Consider the following 17,793-nt stretch of genomic DNA (forward strand, 5'->3'; position numbering starts at 1 on the left):
TGGTTTCCTTCTTTGCTTCTAAATGTTTCTCTTGAATACTGTGGATCATGGATTTGAGAAATTATCCTGGAAGGTTCTGCATCATAAGCTAAACTGTAGCCTAATGGAGGCTGTTCTGTTTTGACTGCAGGCCAGAAAGCTGAAAACTCTTCAGGAGTGTCTGAAGTTGATAGTAATGAGCATTTCAGATCCTCAGATGTAGGTTGTTGAAACAAAGACAGTAAGGATGTCTCACCAAACATTTTCATTCTAACTGATGTAGCACATTTAACATTCACATTTGAATTTTTTGCCTCTGAATAAACTGGAGATAGTTGTGTTTTACTGCCATCAGTTGACAGAAGCTTTGTTTTTTCCAGGGGTGGAGCAATGTTTTGGTCTGACTCTGTACCGTCAACTTGTAGCGACTCTGTTTGGGATGAATTCTGTTGTACTAGTCTGGCCGACCTTTCTTCTGTCTCTGTACTTTGTGTTGTTTCAAATTTACCAAGACTTGATTCTTTTGGAATAACGACAGTTTGTGCAAATTCAAGTGCAAACTCTTTGTGAACAAGTTGGTCTGTTTCAGGATAAGTCAATAATCTATAATCAGTCTCAGAACCACAAGAATCAGGAGATAGTGGCCTATCATCAAAACATGACAACAGAGGCATGGCTTCGTACTTAACATCTGACAATACAGATTCAGTTGAGGATGCGTAATAATTTCCTAGAACTGCATGATGTGTAAAGGACATATACTGTGGTATCGGAGAATCTGGGTACAGACACTCATCAACTGTGTCTGATTCAGGAGAATGTCTTCTAATGTCTAACAGTGTGGACTGTGGTGACATTGGTCTGTATTCAGACACTGAATCTGAAGAAACAGATCTCTCCTCAACATTATGCAGAGAAATAAACCAGTCATCTTCATTTTCACATTGTAACTTTGTTAGTGTTTGTTGATTTTTCTGTGCATCACATAACAATGATTTTAGCAGGTGATCATCAGTTTTGGAAGCCAAAGTTGCATTTGTTGATTTAGTGGAGGAAGCTGTATGCATCTCTGATAATTCTGCTGACACAGATTCATCTCCAGATGTAACAAGAGAAGGTGATAAAGCTTGTTCTTCATGATGAAATAGCACTGAAGACATTGAGCTGGTTTCTGTACCAGGGCCGAATAATCTGGAACAGTGGGCTCTACTTAAAAAAACTGGATCAGGCCAGTTTTCTGACTCTGGTGAAGATGGCATACCTTCATACTGAAAAGGCTCACAAGGAGATTGTCTAAAGTGTTGGACAGGAGATAATGATGGTGGAGATAATGAGCTGAACTTATGGAAACCATAATGATCGGGTTCAAAAAGCGAATATACCGTTTCAGCAATAATGGACTCAGGAGACGATGCTCTGTCCTCCATGTTAAAAGTTAATGAATGAGGTGACATGGACTGCTCACCACTATAGACACTGACTGGTGATACTGCACTTCCAATTGGTCTTTTGTTTGAAACCATTGGTCTTAATGGTCTTTCTTCTGTATCCAATGTTAAGAGCAAAAGAGCATGGTTTGACCTTGGGGCTGCAGTCCCATCCTCTCCAAGTTCCCATGATAAGAGAGGTGGTGGAAGTGGGGATAAGGGCCTAAACTGTGGCACTGGAGAATCTGGGGAAAGTAAATTCAGCTCATTTACCAATGAGACAGACTCGGGTGAGGAGGCCCTGGACTCACTTAGGAGTATTACAGTATCTGGAGAACACTCATGTGAGCTTTGAAGGCCAGAAATTATTCCAGGCATTGATTCATACTTAGGCAGAGATGGTGCTCTGAGTGACTTTGCTTTTTCAAAGCCATACTCAACCCTGGGTATGCTTGAAACAAAATCTACTGAATGAAAATGTCCTTTCTCTAATTCTATGCTACCCTTTGTGAGGCTATGAGTTGCCTGAACTTCATCTTTTCTGACTGCTTGAAGGGGTGAACTCTCAGCTATTACAGAGAGATCCTGAGCCTCTGAATCCATGGATTCAACACCATTCAAATACAGGCCTTTATAAAGTCGGTGTGACACTTCATCCAGACTTAGTGTGGCCGTTTGCTTGGAATGTGTGCATTCTGTCCTGACTGGGAACCCTGATGTGGGCAAAGCAAGCTGTTCACTCGTAGATTGTTGTGTTGCTGATCCTTTTTCAGAAGCCTCATCAGGTTTGGTGAGTTCCATAGAAAGTTCTTTGAAGTCCTGTTCAACTTGTTCATACTCAAACAAGCTGTCACCAAAATCAGTCATGGACAGCGGTCGATCTTCACAAAGACCTGTTCGAGAGCTGTTGAAAGTCTCTTGCAGAGCTGATGGGGATACGTAATCTATGCTGTCTCCTGTAAGAGTAGTTCGTAGACACTCCAAACTCCACTCCTCGCCACCCTCTGCCCCTTCGCTTTGAACAGCTCCTTCATCTTCACATGATTCAAAAGTGGATTTTGGAGGTGGGGTGACCTGGGCACACAATTTGGGCCCCCCTTTGTACACAGGGTCTATCACGTGAGAACGGAGGTTGTAGGGAGAGGTGCGGTACAAAGTGAATAAAGGACTTACTTGCTTGTAACTCCCAACATGTACCAGGTCTGTCACTTCTTCATATATATTTTGTGATGAGCTGCAAGAAAACAACAATGTCATATTTGTTCATGCAGTGACATTAGAAAAATCCAAAAGTAATCTGTAGAAATACATCATGCATATTAAAGTTAAACATAAATTTCTTCTGGATGTCAAAACTGGTCACGTGCCTTTCATATACCTCAGTGCTGAGCCTTGGTCAAAAAACAGAAAAGATAATAATGTTATGATCCTGCTGGGTCATAGTTTCAGAAATGAGAACTTCAGTTTGTAACTTAGTGTTTTCACACCTAATAGTCCAGTAGACTCAGTAGACATGTTACATTTCAGCTGGTGCATTTTTCTACACTGCTCTGTGTCAAACAAACAAAAAGCTTTGAAAAACATGTTTATCCACTTGCCTGTGGTGTCGCTGCACCAAAAACCACTAGGGGAAATGACACAAAAGCCCTGAACAAGACATGTAGCACAACTTCCTCACAAAATAGCTTCATGTAAGGGAGTTCTGTCAGATTTTAGCAGTTGTATGATTTCTCTTTTGTTTTTGGCTAAAGTGCACAAGCCGTTGCTCCTTTTAGTGCAAGATGCACGTGTTTGCTTTAGTTGTATTTACCCCTCCCTTTCAGTCATCAGTCCACTTGGCATTCAATAATGCATTTGAACCCCACCAGAGTTCACTTCAACCAAACACAGACCTACGTTTGTAGATGAACCAGAGTTCCCTTTTTTGGACCACATAAAAGTTAAATTACACATTCACAACTTCCCATTCAAACTGGACTTTCTAGACCCAGAAAGTCCAGTGCTTAGTCTACTTTGACTAGAGTTCAATTAAAGTAGACTAAACAATTCATCCTAATGGTGATTAGACTTGAGTGGGAAAAACTCAATGTAGTTTCACAAACTAAGGATGAATTGACTGGGACTCACACCTAACATACAGTGACTGCAGGGTTTCCTCAGTGTATTATAAGCATAGCAGCCAGTCAAGCTATACTTCCCCCCCACCAGGCTAAGCATTGCTTGTTTTTGTTTTTTGAAAAAAAAGAAGAAAAATTATTATTTTATTACTTTTTTAAAAAAAATAAGTTGGCCTGCAAGAGTCTCTGTTGCACTGAACATTTCACATGATGTGTGAAATGTTAGCAGTGTGAATAATAATAGCAGAATTATTCCTAAAAGATGAGTTTTAGGAATAAACTCATCTTTTTGTGGCCTGTTGATGCATTTAACTGGCCACAAAGCTAGGCACGCAGACCAATCACAGCACTGGTGCCTCTGCGCGTTCCCTCACGCTGTTGCTGCGTGATTTCTTAAGTTTACCTCAGCGCGGAAATCTGAAAAACCTATAAAGCTCAGGCAACCAAAACAGTTTCTGTGGTGCTTTTGAAAAACTCAACAGACATGAAATGAAAGAGCCACATATATAAAATCTCCAATTTGTCCCTCTGTATCCAGGAGAGATACGCAGTGCAGAGGATTTAGCTCATCATGCAGGGCCGGTCCAAGGTTGAATGAGGCTTTGTGCAGAATTTGATTTAGGGGCCCCATCACCACTAACAGCATTTCACCATGGATTTAGATAAATATGCGACAGGGGCCTTGTTTAATTGGCCAACCTTAAAAGCAATTAGTGATGATTGTATTTTACGGAGATGTATTTGTGAACAAACAGAGCTCAAACTCAAAGATTAAACTCACAGCATCAGATTGTAGCTATCATAACAAAATAATCTAACTTTGAAGATTGTTCTTTGAACTTTTACAAAGTAAACTTGCCCGGTAGTTGAAATACAAAATATAAATGTTAAACAATTTAATGTTAAATAACTTTTAATTAATGTATGCTGAAACCATTATATCTAACCCTCTATGGCATGGCGTTGCCCTCAGGCAACAAACCACATAGCTGTACCTCACATTGCTCCTTTATTTTATTTTTTGGGGGGCATGATTTTTGACATATTTTTGTCCAAAAAATAGTTCTTTTATGAATATAGTTTTTGTTTGATTTGTATTTCATTTCTCATAATCAGTGTAGACAATCTTGGTGTTCTAGACCAATGTTACCCTGAGGCAACAAACCCAAATCTGGTTCCAGGAGGTGTCAGAGTCCGATTTTATGATTGACATGTAATTAGGGACCACCAAGCTCCCAAAGAATGCAGGAAAATATTTCTTCCCCACAAAAATAAAAAGTCATGCCATAGAGGGCTAATTTAGCAGGATTCATATTTTCAATTAACAAATGTTACACTTATATAAATATGGTCTGTGTTAAAATATTAGCATTTATGAAGGCCTTGCACTTCTGTTAATTCACAAAATTTCAACTTACTTTGTTGTTTCCAACTCTCTTTGTAGTTTTTCTTTCTGGGCTTTTTTCATGAATTCTGTAGCCATTTGACCTGCCTCAAATCGTCCTGATGTTTCTTGAAGCGATGATAAACTAGTAGATAGCTCCTCTGCTGATACCACAGGTACTTCTTGAACTAAAACTGGGATTCTGCCAGCAGCTTCTTTACATCTGCTTGACCTTGGACTGTCAATGTCTTCATGAATGGTGCCAAAACCTGTTGGAGCATTCGGGTGAGGACGAAACACAAAAGCTTGTTTGTTTAAATATTTAAAAGTTCCACAACCAGTTTGATAACATCCAAATCACTAGTCTGTGTAAAATAAAGAAAAAAAATATTGTAACTTTTCACACCTTCACTATGGTCCAGCATGAGGGTTTGTTCAATCTCTGCATAGGTATGTGAAGATGTCTCCTCTTCTGCAGATTTGTTTATCTTGGTTTCAATAAGATGAACAATGTCCATCCGGTTGATCTTTGTCAGCCTCTTTATAAGTGTTGATTCTGCTGAAACACCAAAGAAAGACAATTAAAAAATAAAATATTAACTCTGAAAAAGAAGAAATTTGGGTCATTCCTGTTCAGTTGAAACCAGATATTTACACATACTGTGTTAAACTACACAGAACTATTTTCCTCAATTTGACATTCAATCAGAAAAAGATTTTCCTGTTTCAGATTAGATTCACCAAAATAATTTGTACTTGCCACATGCCAAAACAGTGAGAGATAATTATTGGAATTAAAATATAAGTCAAAAATGTACATACACTATGCACAGTGTATGCACAGTAGATGTGTTGAACGTACAATTGTTTACAAAAGCATGAAGAAAACTACAACTAATAAGATGGTTTCAAACATTACTGCTATGATTCTGGCCTGTCACCCTTCTCTGTTTTCCTTCTCAGCTCTTCCTCCACAATCAAGCTATTCTTCTTCTCCTTCTTGGTTTTAATGGCGGGCAATAATGCATTAAGATGCATTATCGCCATCTACTGTGCTCGAGTGTGGGCCAGAGTATTTTCCTTTTTTAACCTAACCTAAATTCTTTTACACAATCTTGTTTCCTTTAGAAGAAGAAGATTTTTTTTTTTGATTTTTAACAAAACATTTATTGCACAATATTTTAACAACAATAAAAACAATACATGATCAGGTCAAAGGACACTAAAAAACACAATAAATATTTACAATAGCAGCTTATTATATTTTAGGTCTCCCTGATCGGAAATGGTGCACAATACATTATGAAAACCCCACAGTTCTAAAAAACCCCTCAGATTCCTGGTGGCTCTGTAGAAACAAAACTCTAATCTCAACCTGGCCTTAATATTGACCTTCCACAGAGCCACCGCGTCGAGTTGAGGTCCAGCCTGCATTTTGTCTCGTCGAGTTATATAAATAGCCATTTTGGCTTCGGCTATTAAAAAATTTAAAAGACGAGATTTAAAACTTGTAGATCGACTGTGATGTACACCGTTAATAAATAGGGAATTGGTAAAAACCATGCCAAAAAGGCTAAAAATACTCCTTAAAAAATTTAAAAAACTAGTTAACCGTACACACTCCGTAAAAACATGAAACACACTCTCAGACAAACTGCAAAATGGACACTCGTTTAAAACCCCAGGACTGATGACCGATAAAAACGAGTTTGTGGCGATAGCGCCGTGCAAAATCCGCCACTGCAGATCACCAGTCCGTTTTTTGATTGGAGGCTTGTATAAAGTCCTCCATTGAGGTTTTTGTCCTCCGAGTCTGTCGCTCCACACGCTGACGGATCTTTTGCAGAGAGTTCTCTTGTGTAGGATCTTGACACAGTATTTGTACAGCACTTTTGCGCTGCTGTTATTTAAGTCCGCCCCAGAGTCCGTAAAGTGCAGCAAGGGACCGCAGTCTTCCTCAACATCTGGGACCAGGGACACATCCGGGAACATGTCGTTTGAGTCAGGCAGGCACTCCTTCGTGGCATACAGCTGCAACAGCCTCCTCTCCTCGGCCGTCATCCGCCCCTTTATCAGCTCCAGGAAGCGCTGTGTCAGTCTGGCGGACCGGACCCCAAGCAGCTGGCCGACTTCCTGGATGTTAGTGAAGTCCGGTCCAGCCACCTCCACCAGCCGCCGCACGGTCACCGTCCCGGACCTGGACAGCACCTCAGCAAGGCCCGGCACGGTGCTATCCCGGACATCCATTTTTGCTCCACAGACCAACGGTTCCTCTAAAAGCCAATGCAGAGAATTATGCGTTTTTGATCTGTGCAGTTTAAAAAAAGCACACGATTTAAAAACACTCTGATAAAACTGAGGCAACCCTTTTAACTTTAAAAGACTAAAATCAGTTAAAAACAGAGCAGCATCCAACCCCAGAGAATTCACACGTCTGAGGATGCAGCTGGCCACATCTTTCCATACAGGAGATCTTGTAAGAAACTTTTGCAGGAACTGTAAACGCACGGTAGCTGTTCTGCTAGCCAGGTGGACAAGACCCTGGCCCCCCTCCTCTCTCGGTAAAAATAAAACGGACTGTGGCACCCAGTGTCGACCGTTCCAAAAAAAATCAACCATCTCTGACTGAATTTTTACCAGTAAGCCAGACGGTGGGTCTAAAACAGCGAGCTTGTGCCACAGCTGCGAAGCGACAAGGTTGTTTAACACCAACACTCTGCCCCGATAGGACATTTGTGGGTGAAGCCACTTCCATTTTGACAGTTTATTTTTTATTTTTTGTTCAATGTCGTCCCAGTTCTTGTTCACAATATGTGTACTGCCTAAAAACACACCAAGATATTTAAAACCGTCCTTCTTCCATAAAAGACCCTGAGGGAGAACTGGGAGCCCTGCAGACCACTCGCCGACGGCCAGGGCTGCACTCTTTCCCCAGTTCACCCTCGCAGCGGACAGAGTAAAAAACTTTTCAGTGATCTTGGTTAAAACAGTGACATCTTGCTGATCTTTTACAAAAACAACAACATCGTCAGCGTAGGCAGATAAAACCATATTGTCCTTAAAACCAGGTAAAACCAGACCATAAACACTCGAGCGTATTTTCCGGAGGAGGGGTTCCAGGGAGAGTGCGTAGAGCATCCCCGAGAGCGCGCAGCCCTGTCGAACGCCTCTACACACCCTAAAAGGAGCACACAGGCTACCGTTGATCTTCAGCACACTCTCAATGCCACTGTACAGAACCTGGATCTTGGCGATAAGACCCTCGCCGAACCCAAACCTCCTCATGGTTTCCCAGAGGAAGCCGTGTTCGACGCGGTCGAATGCCTTTTCTTGATCTAATGAAATCAAGCCAATTTGCAAACCTAATGAACCGGAGACTTCCAAAACATCCCGAATGAGGTAGATGTTATCTACCATGGACCTGCTGGGGACGCAATATGTCTGATCCCGGTGGATGACTTGCTCCATAGCCTTCCCCAGCCTCGTGGCCAGGGCCTTGGAGAGGATCTTGTAGTCGGTACAGAGGAGGGACACGGGGCGCCAGTTCTTTATCTCCTGCAAGTTCCCCTTCTTGGGCAACAGGGTGATGACCGCCCTTCGGCAGGACAAGGGGAGTGAACCAGTGTGCAGACACTCATTGTAGACGTCGAGCAAATCTTGGGCCAGAAGATCCCAGTAGGCCTTGTAAAACTCAACCGTGAGCCCGTCAATGCCCGGGGACTTCTGGCCCTGCATGCTGAGAAGGGCTGTGTGGAGTTCCTGGATCCCCAGGGGGTGCTCCAGGTCAGTGTTGGTCTCTTCAGAGACCTGAGGCAGTTCACTGCAGAACTCCTCTAAACGTTCCTCGTTCTTCTCATATTCGCTGTGGAACAGAGAACGGTAAAACTCCACAGCCCTCCTCCTGATCTGCACTGGTTCACTCAGTGACTGCCCCGTGTCCGACAGCAGAGAGTGGATCTGCTTCCTCTGCCCGTGCTTCCTCTCCAAGCTGAAAAAAAAGCTAGAGGGAGCATCCATCTCCGTGATGTTCTGGACCCGGGACCTGACCAAAGCGCCTTGGACTTTATTCTCCAGCAGGTTTGCTAAAACTAGCCTTTTTGATCTGAGAGCTTCAATATACTCTCGATTTCCTGTGGATTCACTAAGTCGTTCTAATTCCACAATGTTCATCTCCAGATCTCTGATAGATCCGGTAATGTCACGGGTGACATTAAGGGTGTGCTGCTGACTCAGCAGTTTTATCTGAACTTTGCCATGGTCCCACCACTGTCTCAGACAAGTAAAATCAGCCTTTCTCTGTCTAAAACCAGTCCAAAAATAACCTAAAATCTCCTTAAAACCCTGATCATAAGTTAAAGCCGCGTTAAAATGCCAGTAAGCGCTCCTAGGTAAAATGTTTCTAATAAAAACACCACCTAAAAGCAACGAATGATCGGTAAAAGCCACCGGTAAAATCTGGCATGTTTTAAACACATTAAAATGGTGTTTAAAACAATAAAAACGATCAAGTCGAGCTAAAGAGATTCGGTTTTCCTTAATGTGGGACCATGTATACTGCCTGGAGCCTGCATGCATCCTCCTCCATACGTCCACCAGGCCGTGAGACGAGACCAGCCGCCGCAGAGCATGTTGGGCTGCTGGATGCGGCTCTGCATGATTACGATCTAAAAACTCGTTTTCTGTACAATTAAAATCCCCACCTATAAAAACATAATCCTCAGACCCACAATCACCCAACCTTTCCCCAATTTGTTCAAAAAAACGCTTTTTCTCTGCATTGGTGGTCGGAGCATAAATATTAATAAAAACCAGACTAAAAATATCAAACTTTGCTTTAACTAAAAGACACCTCCCTTGAACGACATGCTCTACTTCTGTGGAGTTCGGGGTGAAAGCCTTAGAGAACAGGAAGCCCACCCCTGCACTCTGGGAGGTGCCGTGGCTTAAAATGACCTCCCCCCTCCACTCTCTGCCCCAGTCCGTCTCAATTAAATGATCGCTATGAGTTTCCTGTAAATAAATAACATCTATTTTCTTTTGGTTCAGTGTTTGGTAAATCAAAGCCCGTTTCTCAGCCTCCCTCGCCCCGTTAAGATTCAAAGTTGCGATTTTAAAAGAATCCATATTGGGTAAGAAGCTAAAACCAACACACAAAAAGACTATAAAAAATAATAATAATAAAAATTCTAAAAAATCACTGTGCATCATTTTTACTCAAAAAAGTTTTCTCGCTTTTGACATTGCTTTCTTTAATCTAAATATTTCTGTCTTTTCAAAACCCGATACCTCGTTGTTCCTAATGTGATGTCTCGCAGAGGAGTAAAAGATTCTCAGATCTGGAAAATAACTTTCTATCTTTACTCCTTTCAGCCCTTTAGTTTGTTTTAAAAACGTTCTGTAAGACTCGACAGGGTATCTTGGTTCTTTACTATTTGTTTGAGTCACTGACGCCTCGCTGGTGTCAGAGAACCAGCTCTCAGCGTCGCTGCTGTCCGACACTTCCCTCCTCTCTCCAGCCAGCTTGCTGACCTGCCTGCTGGCCTGTACAGCAGCCACCACATTCCTCCGTTTGCTTCGCCTCTTTACCGGGGCAGAAGCCTCCACTTCCATCACCTCCTCTGTCTCTCCCTCCAATCCAGTTCCCAAAACCGACTCTACACTGTTCCTCCTTTCATTCTGTCCTCCTACCTCCACCTCACCTATCCCTCCCTGATCCCCACACACTAAATGCTCCTCACTGCCCTTCACCTCCTCCTCCTGTCCTCCCTGCACACCGACATTCTCTCCCTCCACACTTTCACCCTCACCACCATTCACCCCATCACTACACACCACCGTGCACCCCTCCGTTCCCACACACACACTCATCCCACTGTCCACCACTGACACCTCAACAATACCCTCTGCTGGTTCTTCTGCAGCGGGTTCCCCCGCCGCAGCAGCGGGTTCCTCCACAGCAGCCGCGGGTTCCCCCGCCGCACTAACCTCACGAGGTGAGGCCCCCTCCTGCTCAGCAGCAGCGGGCTGCTGCTTCGCCGAGCCCGGCGGGGCCGGCGCGGCCTTGTCTGGACACATTTTTATAATGTGTCCCTCTTGTCCACAACCAAAACACTTCATGTTGGAAGAAGTGGCAAACAACATGTAATCAAAATCATCTATTTTAACATGAAACCTCAAATTTAGTTCTTCGTCCCGACGGTTTAATATCATAAACAGTTGTCTTCTGTGCGATACAACGTGTTTCAGTAAAGGTGACTTACAGCCAGATAAAACCTTCCTTATCGGCGACACCACTTTACCGTGTCGTGACAACTCTTATATCAGAAAATCATCGCTAATAAAAGGAGGAACATTTGATAACATTACCTTAGTTGCAGGTAAAGTTAAAGGCGAAACATGTAAAAACAAGCCGTTGACAGACACGCCCGCTTCCACCAAACGCTGAGCCTGCTCCACTGTCTCAACAAACAACACCACCGCTCCATTCATTCGTGCTGCAGACCTAATATTTCCGTGCCCAATCACCTCACCCACAGCCAAGCAAACTTCCTCCACGCTGCACGGAGAACCAGCACCCACCTTGATGCCGTTCTTCCGTGTCAGCGTGGAGAAAGACCCACCACCAACACCCACCATGGCGTCCTAAGACGCCGGCCTGACGGCCACACCCGAACCCACAAAAAAACCCCTTAAAACGTGACGAAAACTAAACGAATTTACAGATAAAACAAGTAACACAAATACCCAGTGAAAACAGTAAGAAAAAACAAAGATAGAAAGTATACAATCACTCGCTCAATCGCTCTTCTTCCGATCTTCCTCAAACACCCTCCTCTCACACGAAGAAGAAGAAGAAGAAGAAGAAGAAGAAGAAGAAGAAGAAGAAGAATTACTTTATTCATCCCAGCAGGGAAATTATTTCGCAGTTACAGCAAGAATTTTTTTTTTTATACACAGATTAACACACACACGATGGGAGCTGCATCTGCAGGCAACCAGCTGAGCCGGTGCCATTTTTTTCATTTAAAAATGTCCTTTTGCAATCAAACTCATCTGGTCCACCTGCATGCTGCTGTGCTGCAGTAGAATCAGGCTCATGTTATGTACTGTCAAGAAAACCTGAGCTCATCCCACTTCCCCTGTTATTATTTAACAGCAGAGGTGGGGACTCGAGTCACATGACTTGGACTCGAGTCAGACTCGAGTCGTTAAAATCACGACTTGAGACTTGACTTGAAAAAATGCTCAAAGACTCGGACTTGACTTTGACTTTCATGCCATTGACTTGGGACTTGACTCGACTTGAAGCTGTTTACTTGAAAAGACTTGATATTTTTTACTCAAAAGTCTTAAAATTTAAAACACATTATTTATAAAGTGGCGTCATTAATTAATTTCACTCATTCCGTATCAATATGCGCAGACCGTCACTATGGTTTTCCTCTCTCCTTATGTATGTATGTGTACGTAGCTGCAGCACAACCAATCAAATTAACAGGATTTGGACGTTTAAAAAAAACGCGGCAAAGCTACAGAGCTCAGGGAACGAAATACGAAATAACCGCTTGAATATGCTTCCGCAAGTAATTTCTTTTGGCTACGTAGATTATGAACTTTCGACTAAAAAACGAACTGCAACTTGTAAAACATGCAAGAAGAGAATATCGGATGGAGATGCCACGACGTCCAACTTTGTCCGGCATTTGAAGCTTCACAAAGATCAGTAGGTGGCGCTTTTCTTTTGCTGTAAGATAGTTGACTTTAGCTAACTTCGTGTTAGCATGTGTACTCCGGGTTAAATTGGTGATTATTTACCATAAATCCGGTCCTTCAAATGCCTCCACAAATAATGTGCACCGTGTTAGCTTAGGAAGCCGGTGGATAGTGAGCGGGGCTCCGGAACAGAAAGCAGATTCTGGACCTGAACACAGGGAACAGAGTCTCTCTGTCCCATCATGATGATGAGCCGGGTCTAGTATCATCTAAGGATGGTTGGTGTATTTGAAGACATCTACGTTGGGAAATTATATTGACAATATATTGTTTTGACAGGTCAGAGAAAAGAGGAAAAAACTGCTGTTATGGTTCTTTGTATTGTGCTGTGGAAATGTCAGCATTTTCGTCTTTTTTTATTGAATATCAAGTTTAACAGAACTGGGCAATAAAGTGGTCCAATTTAAAAATGTTTTTTATACTTTGTGTTCAGCTACACATGTTCTATCATTTGAGATAAATACATATTTTAAAACGAACAAATGGTCTATTATTTGAATTTTTTGTATAATTGCAAATTATAAAAATAAAATAAAATAAAAACGACTCGAAATGACTTGAAATTAAAGGTTCCTGACTTGAGACTTGACTCAACTTTTGCCTGTCTTTACTTGAGACTTGACTCGGACTTGAGGACAAAGACTTGAGACTTACTTGAGACTTGCAACACAGTGACTTGGTCACACCTCTGGTTTATACACATACATATAAATCTATCTATCTATATATATATATAGTATATATTGAATTGGAAAGAGTGATATGTGTTTATACACATACATATAAATTTATATACATATATATATATATATATATATATATATATATATATATATAGTATATATTGAATTGGAAAGAGTTATATGTATATATGTATACATATATATGTATAATGATGACATTAAAAGTGTCATTATTATGACACTTTTAATGTCATAATAATAAGTTTGAGGCTTTTTAATTATAACAATTAAAAGGCCTCACATCTATCTATCTGTCTGTCGTTTTTGTAGGAAAACTGGAGCACCCAGAGAAAACCTTTTGTTTAAAGCAAGATTATTTGATTTTACTAAGAGAGCAAATTACAATGTCTGTCTGTCTGTGACTTGTGTTTTTAGAGAAACTGGAGCACCCAGAGAAAACTTATATTTGAAGTAGGATTACTTCATTTTACTAATAAAGTATCTATCTATCTATCTATCTATCTATCTATCTATCTATCTATCTATCTATCTATCTATCTATCTATCTATCTATCTATCTATCTATCTATCTATCTATCTATCTATCTATCTATCTATCTATCTATCTATCTATCTATCTATCTGTCTGTCTGTCGGTCTGTCTATCGTTTTTGTAGGAAAACTGGAGCACCCAGAGAAAACCTTTTGTTAAAATGACTAACAATAACTTAAACTTACTAATACCGTGTATGCTACCTTCAAAGATAAGGCCTCATATGTCTGACGTAGCTAACAATCTTACAAAGATGTTATGTAAACGAAAAGTGATAGTCGCTGTTTTCACAGACAGGCAGAAGACAAAGGAAAGACTGGTTTGAAGAGCCATCCATCCATCCATCCATCCATCCATCCATCCATCCATTGTCTTCTGCTTGTCGGGTCGTGGGGGCAGAAGCCTAAGTATGGAGGCCCAGACTTCCCTCTCCTCAGCTCCAGGGGAATCCCCTCGCATTCCTTGGCCAGCTGAGAAACAATTATTCATTTTGTATGGGAATGGATGGGAGTTTTACAATGTCATTCTCAGTCTCTTGGCAATCCTCAGGGAGGTGCATAGAGCTAGAGTCCAGTGAGGGAAGTCTGACAGGCGTGGTACTGCTAACCTTCTGACGACTCAGTGAAGATCTGCAAGCATTGCTGGTTCTTCCCGCACAGGACTTGGAGCTGCTTCTCCCTGGTCTTGCTGCTGGCAGAGTCCCCTGAACAGGCTGTCTGCATTTTTGATGGCTGATTTTTCTACTACTTTCACCTCCACACACTCTGTCCAGCTCAATTAAGGACAGCATGTCTCTCCTCTCAGCCTCACGAAGTTCCTTTTTCTCCTGCTGTTTGCGTCGTATCTGGGAACCCCACGAATCAATCAGACACATGTTAGCTGCAGCTTTTTTCTCCTTCTCCAGTTTTTCAAGCTTCTGCTCTGCAGCTTCCCGATGTTTAATGTCTTCCATTAACTTTTCCTCCATAAAAGTCCTTTTCATATCTTCTTTTTTCTTTATAAGTGAAAGTTGGTCGTACACGATTTTTTTACGCATTTCAAGACTTCTGTTGTTATCAGCAATGTCACAGTGAGTGTCACGATCTAGAACGACCGATTGATGATGAACAGCTCTTCCTGGCTCAGTAACGTTGTTCTGTGTCTTCAGGTTCTGCTGAGCCGCCTTCTTCTGTCTACTTTCCTCACCTCGATATCCAGGAAGAACCCCTTGCCTTTCAGTCCTGTCCATTTCCCTCTTCTTTTTCTCTTTGCGTTTATGTCTGGCAGCCAATTCATCAGCCAGAGGGTTTTGCGTTGGAGTTTTCTGTTGCTGCTGTATTTTATGTGACACTGTGGCAGTCTCATCCTCGGAAAACATGTCACAATGCTTTTTCTGTAAAAGAACATCACATTTCTTTAGTACGTCCTCTAAACTGTAATCACTAGATTTCTTTTTTTCTTTGGTACGCAGAGTCTCATTCTGTCTCAAAAATTTCCGGCATTGTTCTTTCTTCCGTCTACTCGTCTCAATTTCCTCAGTTTGATGGAGTCTATCTGACTCCATCATGGCAGCCCTGTATTGCCTTTCAAGTTTAGCTTGTTTCTCCTCCTTCTGTTGTTTATATTGAATTTGAGCATCCCAGGTATCAGTCAGAGACTGTTTTATTTCATCTTTCTGCTTCCTTTCTCTTTCCTCTTGCAACTTCTGGAGTAACTGCTGATTGGCCCTCTCTGCACAACGCTTGTTCTCCAGAAGAATGTAATTGGCAGCTTCTTTCCTCTTTATTTTGTCTAGATTGTCGTAAACAATCTTCTTACAATCCTGTTGAGAAAGGACCTTTTCAGGAAGCCTCATCTCACGCTGGTGTTGAAACACAGATATAGAAGGAAAGTCTTCATTTGTCTCCCGCATAGCCATTTCTTTAGAAAAAATGTTCTCCTCTAAAGTGTCTTTTGCAACTTCTTTTTTCTTCAGGTCCTGTATGATGGGTTTCTGTTCTTTTTTACATGACAAAGGCTTCTTAAACTGTTTGTCATGTTTGTCTTTCCCAGTAACCTCATTGCAATTAGCTGTGGACACAGCTCTTTGTCTCATTTTTTGTTCATGTTCTGCATTTTTTGTATATATCGTCCAGTATGAAACAACGGTGTTTGAAGATTTTTCCTGCTCTTGAAGTCGTAAAGCTTGGTACAGTTCTTCATTTGGTTGTATCTTCTTTGTCCTTACCATAGGAATAATAATCTTGGGTAAACGAGGGGAGTCCATCTTCCGTTTCTGTCTCACGGTGCAAAGAGAACAATTCACTATAAATCCGCTGGGTTCTGCAGGTATGGCTCTAGAACACAAGTGACAAACTATTTAAGAGGTTTCAGAGCTGATGTCATAGACCTATGACACAAAGCATCTGATCCTAATGACGTCATCAGTTAGGTAGAAGTGTAACATCAGTTGCTATTGCTATGGTAACCAGGAAAAGCTCTGAAGTGATTCACACCTTCTAGTAAAGGAGATGTTTCAAACTATTAAAACATTTCCAAATAAATTCATTCATATTAAGACAAATGAAACTTTTCCCAACAATTTAGACTAGTTTCTGCCAATGTGGCTGTAATTCATGTATACATGCCTGTATACATGTGTGGCCCAGTGTAGACAAATGAGCCAAACACATTCAACTGAAAAACGGAAGTGGGTTTTATTCCCGACTGTCCTCAGATGGAACAGTATTAATTTTGGTTTGATTTGTATGGCAGCGCATTGCTATCACACAGGGAAAAAAATATTTTGAATGCTATCACGCTATAGCGTGATACTTATCTTAGACGTGATACGTATCTTGTTTAAACGTGATAATTGTGTGTCCAGGAAGTGGCGGAAATTCAATGTTGAACTTTAGAGTATGGAGCATTATTATCATCGCAGATACAGGAGCTTTACTGTTCATTTTAGGCTGCTTTCAAACATCAGTGTTAGCATAGCTGGCACGTGTCATTCTTTGGTATTCCTAGGCCTGTCCCGATAACAAATTTTGCTCAACGATTAATTGTCTCAGAAATTATTGCGATAAACGATAATATTGTTTGAAGACCTTTTTACACTGATGTAATGGAAATGATGTAATAATGCATGCAATTTCCTGCCAAAGATAGATACACTTTATTTTCAAAAGAACACTAAACACTGGAACTGATCAACAAAATAAACAAAACAACCAAAAATAAAATGGATTCTCAGTCTCCATTAACAAAAAATGTACTTGAAAAAAAACTAAACAACATAAAGCCAAAGTGGAAATAAATACTGCATTCAACCAAAAGAGTGCAGATTATGAAGTCTGTATATTATGTTGCCCTTCAGTAATAATTAGATTTAAATAGAGAAAATGGGCACATCGACTACCTGATGCAATAATTCACACTACAAGGTTGTTTTGCCCCTATTTTTCCCCATAAGACAATGTTAGAACACCGGCCGTTCTAACATTGTCGCTTACGAGTTCGTAACAGATCATCCTGTAGTGTTTGGTGTGTTACGGTAGATCAGGGGGCTCAATACGTCGATCACTGGAAGGTTTTGAGTTGATCTCGACAGTTGGTGACAAGCTGAACACCGCCAGGACGATGAGACCAGAACTTCCTCTTCTGACACGTTTATCAAAATATTCACTAAGGTCCTAAACGTTTGTAGCTTCATTAAAGAATTATATCAACAAATAATAATCAGAGGTGTGACCAAGTCACTGTGTTGCAAGTCTCAAGTAAGTCTCAAGTCTTTGTCCTCAAGTCCGAGTCAAGTCTCAAGTAAAGACAGGCAAAAGTCGAGTCAAGTCTCAAGTCAGGAACCTTTAATTTCAAGTCATTTCGAGTTTTGCGAGGGAACGCAAAAGTTTTGCGAGGT

General features: G+C 41.4%; 1 protein-coding gene across 22 annotated transcripts in view; it reads right to left on the reverse strand.

Moving 5' to 3' along the window:
- Positions 1-17,793, reverse strand: part of ank2 (ankyrin 2) — a 148,423-nt gene that overhangs the window by 19,891 nt on the left and 110,739 nt on the right. For 16 of the 22 annotated variants that reach the window (XM_023345555.1, XM_023345549.1, XM_023345563.1 and 13 more), the window contains 3 exons: positions 5,314-5,466; positions 4,942-5,176; positions 2,580-2,640 (listed from right to left, as the gene is read on the reverse strand). In XM_023345555.1, coding sequence (XP_023201323.1) covers positions 2,580-2,640; positions 4,942-5,176; positions 5,314-5,466 — 449 coding nt within the window. The remainder of the gene's footprint in view (positions 1-2,579; positions 2,641-4,941; positions 5,177-5,313; positions 5,467-17,793) is intronic. The other 6 variants (XM_023345565.1, XM_023345547.1, XM_023345568.1 and 3 more) reach the window with 1 other exon arrangement.

The sequence above is a fragment of the Xiphophorus maculatus genome, chromosome 14 (assembly GCF_002775205.1).
Source record: "Xiphophorus maculatus strain JP 163 A chromosome 14, X_maculatus-5.0-male, whole genome shotgun sequence".
Lineage (NCBI taxonomy): Eukaryota > Metazoa > Chordata > Actinopteri > Cyprinodontiformes > Poeciliidae > Xiphophorus > Xiphophorus maculatus.